Consider the following 8510-nt stretch of genomic DNA (forward strand, 5'->3'; position numbering starts at 1 on the left):
GTCCGATTCAATGTTCGGAGGGCTGGTCACATCCTTTCACTGGTGGGTATCCGGTTCTTCCAGATCGGTGATCCGGACATAGTCCGTCTTTGATATAGAAGAAGACTCGCTGTCCTGCTCCTCGACTACCGCTATCTGGTGGGTGACCGGTGGAGTTTTAATTTCTCCTTGATCGGTTTTAGGCCCGATCTGATCGTAACCTGTGGCGATTCCAAAAGCGGCGACGCGATCTAGGAGCTCGTTCAAGGACGAAAACTCTGCTGGATCCATCTGCCTGGAGTGTTCGGAGTTGATGCAAAAGGGGTTTTTGATGGCCCGAGAGGTCATCGTCGGCTCAACGGCCGAACGGGCGATCATGGTAAAGCCGCCCAGCCGGAGGGTTTGGCCTGGGGCCAGGACTCCCCTGGAGGTGATGTTGTCTTTAAGGACAAGGCGAGCCATCAAACCTTTCGTCGACGCCACAGTGGAACTCTCAATGAAAGCACCAATGTCGGTGTCAAAACCGGCGGATCTCGGGTAGGGGGTCCCGAACTGTGCGTCTAAGGTCGATGGTTACAGGAGACAGGGGACACGATGTTTACCCAGGTTCGGGCCCTCTCTATGGAGGTAATACCCTACTTCCTGCTTGATTGATCTTGATGAATATGAGTGTTACAAGAGTTGATCTACCACGAGATCGTAATGGCTAAACCCTATATGTCTAGCCTGTATGACTATGGTAAAGAGTATATCCTTTCCGGACTACGCCCTCCGGTTTATATAGAAACTGGAGGGATCTAGGGTTACATAGAGTCGTTTACATAAGAAGGAATCTTCATAGTTGGTCGCCTAGCTTGCCTTCCACGCCAAGGAGAGTCCTATCCGTACATGGGCATAGTCTTCGGTCTTCATGTCTTCACAGCCCACCAGTCCGGCCCATGGATAACACGTCGGATGCCCGAGGACCCCTTAGTCCAGGACTCCCTCAGTCACTGCCTTAAAGTCATGTACGTTCAAGAATCAACAGAAGGTACCGACTGAAATACCATAGAGTGTAATCCACTCGACCAGATGTCCCACTCGGATACCCCAATTCCATTCGACCAAGATAGAATCACTCGACCACAGGAAGAATCACTCGGAGAACAGAAGATCTAAAGCCACCCCGGATGGCAACGGTCAGACATTCACTCCGTAGTATTGAAGATCATTTATAGCACTTTACAACTGGCGTTACCAGCAACGCCCTGTCTTAATGTATATTGAACTCTCTGTATCGTGCGATGGCTGGGGTCCTAGCGCACTCTATATAAGCCACCCCTCCTCTAGCACAAGGGTTCGCACCCCCTGTAACTCTCACAGATAATCCAGTCGACCAAGCCTCCAGGCATCGAGACGTAGGGTTGTTACTTCCTCCGAGAAGGGCCTGAACTCGTACATCTTGCGTGCACAACCTCATCGTAGCTAGGATCTTGCCTCTTCCTACGTACTCCCTATTCTTACTGTCAGACTTACTCCCACGACACATGCTTCACAAGAAATATGGCAAATTCTACAAATATATTGGAGAATGCTATGGGACCAATCTCATTAGCAAGACTAAAATCATTGTTGCACTCAATAGATGGAAAATCATCTAGCATGAAAGAGGCAACATATGGAGACATATGACAACATACAATAGCAATCAAGTGCAAATCATGGTAATAGGTGCTATCAACCGCATGAAATGAGCAAGTATGAATCATCCTTGGGAAATCTGCTGGATGCTGCTATTGCTTTGTATTCGAGCTTGTGATATGTCATGTGCTGGCGGCCCCCTCGCTCCCGAATGCGGCTATCATCATAGTCCAGGACCAAAAAAATTCTCCTCAAGCTCTGCTGGAAGGCTTGAAGATCTGGGACGAGGGGGTTGGGATTGACAAGTGCGTCAGTTGTCTGATTACGAGTTCGTGGTGGTGTTCCCTTCCAAAGATTGTTTGAGGATGATCTCTTCCTGTACTATCTTCACTCTGCCATTCAACCAGTTGGTGGTTTCTACCAAGGCAGGGACGTGTGGTGCAAAAGTTGTGGGTCCACTCTCTAAGACTTGGGTTTTGGTGGATGATGTTCCGGTTGGGCTGCGTTCGGCTGAGTTTATGATGGCATTTGGGGTGCTGATTGGAAAACCAGTGGAGGTCGACATGGAGTCGTTGGAAAAGGTTGGTCCCGTGCGTATCAGCATATGGTGTGTTGACCCAGCCTGTGTGCATGGCATGGTTGATGTTTTCCCCTCCTCTGATGGTGTCCGGCTACGGGTTAGGGTGGAGGGCGCCGACGCCTTTCAGGCTCCGCTCCCTCCTCCGTGTTCCAACTTTGTCCGGCTGCGGGGGGGGCATAATCCGAGTGGTGGTACGGATCCCCGCTTCACCCAGTCGGAATGGGATGTTCTGGAACCAAATGAGTGTGAGATTTTTGAAGATAATGCTCCCGTTGTCACTGTCAGAAAGATGCGGAGGAGGTTCGTGCGATGGGTGAGGGTCCCCTGGATGCTGCTAGCCTTGGGAAACCTGCTGCCATGGGCACTCCAATCTCCGGAGTTTGCTCCAATCTACCAGTTCACCCTCAGTCTCCCACCTTCTCTGGCATTGAAGACTTGCCCGTGTTCCCTTCCGGTCCCGATGGGCCTGCTGTGTCCAAGAAGAAGATAAAATCCTCGGTCAAAAAATTCTCAGCCAAAAGTAGGGCCTCCTCAGGCTCCAAGCATTCTACGATGGGCCTGGCACGCTGTCTGGACAAGGATTTGGGGGCAGCGTCGAGTTCTGGCCCGGTGCCAGCCTCCCCTACGGCGTGTTCTCTAGTGCTCGCTCGCCCGCATCCACGGCTCGCAAGGGATGACGCGTGCAGGATTCCGGAGAGTCGGTGGCGCTGCGAGTTGAGCGGCGTGCAGCAGCGAGGGTTCTTCCTCCCTCAGGTATGACGCCCCACCTGTCCCCTCCTTCTTCCCCGATTTGTCTCGTTTTACCCTCGCTTTTGGATGATCATCTGCTGCATATTTTATCGGATGTGGGTGTCTCTGTCGATCCTGATTATGTCTCTCCTTCTCGGATTCTTTCTGTTATTAGGGCTAATGAGTTGGCTCAAGCGGCCATTGCCAAGGCCAAAGAGACTGCGGCCTCTACCAGTGCGAGCGCCGCTGCTGGGCAAGAGGGGGAGCGTGACGGATGGTTGTGGCCAGTCATCTCCCCCTCCCACCCACAAGAAAAGGGGTCGGATCAAATGTTCTAAACCCTGCATTGTCCCTTGCAGGTCCAGTCTTCGCATTAAGAACCTATCCTTTAAATGAAAGCCTTGTTTTGGAACATTAGGGGTTTCGCCGCTAGGGGGCGACGAGACCAGATTAGAGATGTTGTTAGGGGCGAAAATATTGACATTTTAGGGTTGGTGGAAACCTACAAAGATTCATTCTCTCCTTTTGAGCTTTCGTCAATAGCGGGCATGGACAGATTCGACTGGCACTTCCTTCCTGCCTCTGGTCACTCTGGGGGAATTCTTATAGGGTCTAAACGTGACATGTTTGAATTTGTTACCTTCGATCATGGCATTTTTTGGGCAAGATTGTGGTTCACCACAGGCAGCTTAATACTCTATTGGAGTTTATGGCCCTGCTGACCATTCTCTTACTTCTATCTTTCTTGATCAACTATCAAACAAGATTGAGTCTTGTACGATCCCTATTGTAATTGGTGGTGACTTTAATCTCTTATGTTCGCCGGCTGATAAAAATAATCTTAATTTCTCTTGGACCCTCGCCAATGCTTTTAATGACTTTATCAGTAACTGTGCTATCCGCGAGCTCCCTAGGGTGGGGGCCCTTTTTACTTGGTCTAATCATAAGGTTAATCTCGTTCGGTCGGTGCTGGATCGGGCCTTTGTGTGTGACAGTTGGGACACCCTATTTCCCCGTGCCTCCCTGAAGGCTAAACCAGCGGTCGGTTCGGACCATGCCCCCCTAATTTTGGATGTTGGCCTTAACCTCCCTCTGTCCTCTTCTCGTTTCCAATTCGATGCGTCCTTCCTTCTAGTAGAAGGGTTCCCGGGTATGCTTGCCACCAAGATTTCCTATATCCTCTCTGCACACCACCGGTCCTTTGGCCCCATGGATGTTTGGCACAAATGCTCGTATGAGTTGCGCAGATTTCTGAGAGGTTGGTCTCGTAATAGAGCCGCCGAGCAACGCAGGGAGAAAAATACTTTAGAATCCCAACTTAGGGACGTAGATTGTTCTGCGGACTTAAATGGGCTCTCTGACCATGAGTGGGCTACCCGGTACTCCCTAGAAGATTCCTTGATGCAGTTGCATCAGCAGGTAGAGATTTACTAGCGTCAGCGTGGTACCCCTATCTGGACACTTAAAGGAGATGCCATGACGGCTTATTTTTTTTGCCATTGCTAGTGGCAAAAGAAGAAGATGCTTCATTGATAGCCTCATCATTAACGGTGTCAGGACCTCGGATCAATCCCTCATTGTGAACCACATTGTTGAGTTCTTCTCTTCTCTCCTTGGGGCTAAGCAGGAGTCTGGTCTTACTCTCTCTACTTCTTTTTGGGACAATGATAATAGGATCTCGGATGCCGAGAATGCGGCTTTAATGGTTCCCTTGTCTGATGAGGAGATTTGGGAGGTCATTAACTCGGCCAATCCGAATGCGTCCTTAGGGCCTGATGGTTTCTATATCCCCTTCTTTAAGAAATTCTGGCCTCGGCTACGGGTGCTGGTTTGTCAGATCATCCAAGGTTTTTGTTTGGGCACTATGGACATCTCTTGTCTTAACTATGCTGTCATTACTCTCATTCCTAAAGTGAAAGGAGCTGATCTGATTTCTCAGTTTAGACCTATAGCTCTTATTAACAACTTTGCTAAGTTTCCTGCTAAGGGGTTTGCCACCCGCCTCTCCCCTATTGCTCATCGTACCATCAACCCTTTTCAGTCTGCCTTCATCAAAGGTCGGTTCATCCTTGATGGGATCCTTTGTCTTCATGAGATTGTTCATGATCTTAAGATTTGAAATTCTAAAGCCGCTATCCTGAAACTAGATTTTGAGAAAGCCTACGATTCGGTGAGCTGGCCTTTCTTGAGAAAGTTTCTCCTGGCCAAAGGGTTTGAAGGATCGTATGTTCACAGGATCATGCAGTTGGTCTCGGGGGGCCATACTGCGATCTCTGTTAATGGCCAGGTTAGTAAGTTTTTTGCCAATGGTAGGGGCTTGCGACAAGGTGATCCCGCCTCCCCTATCATGTTTAACTTTGTAGCGGACACCCTATCTCGTATTCTATCTAGAGTGTTCTCCCACAAACATATCTCCCCGGTCATCTCTCATCTCGTTCCTGAAGGGGTGACCCACCTGCAGTATGCCGATGACACCATCACTATGGTTGACTTAAATGACTCCTGCGTCGCGCACCTCAAGTTCATCCTTCTTTGCTTTGAAGCTATGTCGGGTCTTAAAATTAACTTCTCTAAAAGTGAGGTGATAGTAACTAGTGTTGATGACATCGAGGCTAAGCGGGTAGCCCATCTCCTTAACTGTAAACGAGGATCCTTCCCCTTCAAATATTTGGGTCTCCCCATCTCCCCGGATACGCTCCATGCGAAAGAATTCACCCCAGTTGTGTCTAAGGTTGGTAACCGGGTCCTACCTTGGCGAGGTAGATATAACACCAATGTCGGAAAAGTTGTGTTGATTAACGCCTGCCTTTCTTCCTTACCTATGTTCATCATGGGTTTTTACCTTCTCTCTGGCGGTACACATGCTGGCTTTGATAAGCATAGAGGGGCATTTTACTGGAATTCTGCAGATAACCGTCACAAATATAGATTTGTCAAATGGAAACTGATGTGTCGTCCCAAAAACCTTGGTGGGTTGGGTATTATTAGCACTGCCGTCATGAATCAATGTCTCATGATTAAATGGTGGTGGAAGATTATGACTGTAGGGGCCCACTCTCTATGGTTCCCCATTCTTAAAGCCAAATATTTTCCCCATTCTAGTCTGATGTTTGCCTCAGCGCGTGGAGGATCACAATTTTGGAAGGCTCTGGTAAAAGTGAAACCCCTCTTTCAGGCTAATGTTAAGTTCGTTGTGGGAGATGGTTCCTCCATTAGATTTTTGCTTGACTGGTGGTGTGGAGATTCACCTCTCTTTGTGACTTTCCCCACCCTATTTTCGTACTGTCCTAACCCGGATATTTCCATCGTTGTGCTAGCTGCGAACAACTGGGATTTGGCCTTCCGTCGATCTCTTTCCCCTGCAGAGTTTGAAGAATGGCAACATCTTACTGCCCTCTTCCCTACGCTCTCGGAGAATATGGATTCGGTGGTTTGGCCCCATTCTGCTTCTGGTCGTTTCTCGGTGAAATCTATCTATTCTAAACTTATTGGTGGATCCCCTACTAGCAGATTTTCCTAGGTTTGGAGGGCCCGGATGCCCCCGAAAGTTAAGATTTTTCTTTGGCAAGCCATGAGGGGACGGCTGCCAACGGCCGATCAAATTCACAAAAGGAATGGTCCGGGATCGGAGTTTTGTGCCCTTTGTGGTGCCTTAGAGGATACGAATCAAATTATATTCCACTGTGTCTTGGCTAAGTTGGTCTGCAGCTGTGTTAGAGAGTGGCTCCAGGTCTCTTGGGATCCCTCTTCCTTCCCTAAGCTCCGGGCCCTCGCTAACTCCCTGACAGGTGCTACCAAAAGGGTCTTTTGGGTTGGTTTGGGAGCGGTCTGCTGGTCCCTTCGGATGACTAGGAACAAGTTTACCATTGAGCATGTGTTCCCTACTAAACCTGCTGACTGCTTATTTAAATCGTGTGCTCTCTTGCAGCAGTGGAAATCATTGACTAAGGCGGAGGACCAGGATGCTCTGAATCTGCTGATATCTAAAGTTCGGGCCTCGGCATCTTCTCTCTGCAGACAGGAGCAGGATGCTTAGTTGGTTTTGCATTTTCTTTGGCTAGTATGGCTAGGCGTTTGAACGTTATCCGGCCTTCATGTCGTGTGCTGGCTAGGGTGCCATGTATCTCTCCCCGTTTTACTTTGGATGGGTCCATGTTTGTGGCTCATTCCGTCTTTTCGTACGCTTGGTTATGTCTGTTGACACTCTGCCTTGTGGCTTTATTTATAAAGTCGGGCGCATGCCTTTTCTCTAAAAAGTATCATCATAGGCATGGGGTACAACGCAAACATGGCAATAACAAGTGATATCTCCACCAAAGTTGCAAATACACATACAAGTACTAGAATCAATCATCATGTGTAATGCAAAGTATGGGTCACAAAGCATGTCAATGGCATAGGAATGAGCATCTCATGCAAAGTGAACATGGCAATATGGGCAAATGATACATAATGGAAAATAACCCATAACCATGTGAGGGCCATGTAGAAGAAATGCACGAAAATCTTGCACAAAGAGGGCGGGTGGTGGGTAAGCACTCCATGGTGGCGCACATCTTGATTGCTCTCTAGAGCTCATTTCATCAACTCATGCGCTTGCGAAGTTGACAAATAAGCATGGGTACCTACACAACAAATAGGCAAATGAAACAAAGTGTGTGCGTGGTAAATGTACACATCATCCATCATGATGTGTATGTGCACGTTAGAGTTAGCACAAGACAAACATTGCTCAAAGAAATTTGAGGCACGGTAGAGAAATTTGTCATCCATCATGAAATAATAGTTGTTATGTATAATACGATGGGGACACAAATTGAGCATGCAATTATAGCAAGTGGGTGGCACAACAATAACATTTTTATTCCTGGGATGCATATGGTGCACACAATCATGGGAATCATGCAATTCATAGGATGGATCAAATTCTCCTAACATGTATGAAGAAACTATGGGGGTCTCCTCATGTGCAATAGCGCAATGTAGCGACCAGACCTCAAATGGCCTGTGCTGCTGTGCACCATTGTCATCCCTGGATCAGTAATGCTGACACGCACAGTACAAATGGAGGATTTATAACAGAGTAGCAATCACACACTTATTACATCGAATATCTCCGAAGAGATTAAGAATGATAAACATGGCTTAAGGCCATCTAATAACGATAACAGCGGAAGACTTGGAAGATAAGTGAGTCCATCAACTCCAGCGGCATCACTGAGTATAAGACCACGACCTAAGGCACCTTACTCGTCGTCTGAAAAGTCTGCAACATGAAACGTTGCAGCCCGAAAACGGGTCAGCACATAGAATATGCTGGCAAAGTAGCACATAGAGAATAATGAACAATGGTAAGGCTATACTACATGCATATATGGCTGGTGGAAAGGCTCTATGGTTACAGTTTTGCGAAAAGCCAATTTTATCCTACTGCAAAGGAATAAATTTTATTTAACTATCATGGTGGTTGAAACATTGAGAAGGTACCTCCAACTCAATCCCAATTAAGTAACATCATTAACCCAACAAAATTAATTATAAGTATCAAGGTGATAAGATTCAAATGATAATCCAGATACTAGATACTCAAGTTGTCCATAAC

General features: G+C 47.6%; 1 protein-coding gene across 1 annotated transcript; it reads left to right on the forward strand.

Moving 5' to 3' along the window:
- The first annotated feature begins 4772 nt into the window (after positions 1 to 4772).
- On the forward strand, positions 4773 to 6944 carry LOC141027960 (uncharacterized). The gene is made up of 3 exons (XM_073505647.1): positions 4773 to 4965; positions 5056 to 5195; positions 6837 to 6944. The coding sequence occupies exons 1-3, from the start codon at positions 4773 to 4775 to the stop codon at positions 6942 to 6944; spliced, it is 441 nt and encodes a 146-aa protein (XP_073361748.1).
- The last annotated feature ends 1566 nt before the right edge of the window (positions 6945 to 8510 follow it).

Source organism: Aegilops tauschii, chromosome 1, assembly GCF_002575655.3.
Source record: "Aegilops tauschii subsp. strangulata cultivar AL8/78 chromosome 1, Aet v6.0, whole genome shotgun sequence".
Classification (NCBI taxonomy): domain Eukaryota; kingdom Viridiplantae; phylum Streptophyta; class Magnoliopsida; order Poales; family Poaceae; genus Aegilops; species Aegilops tauschii.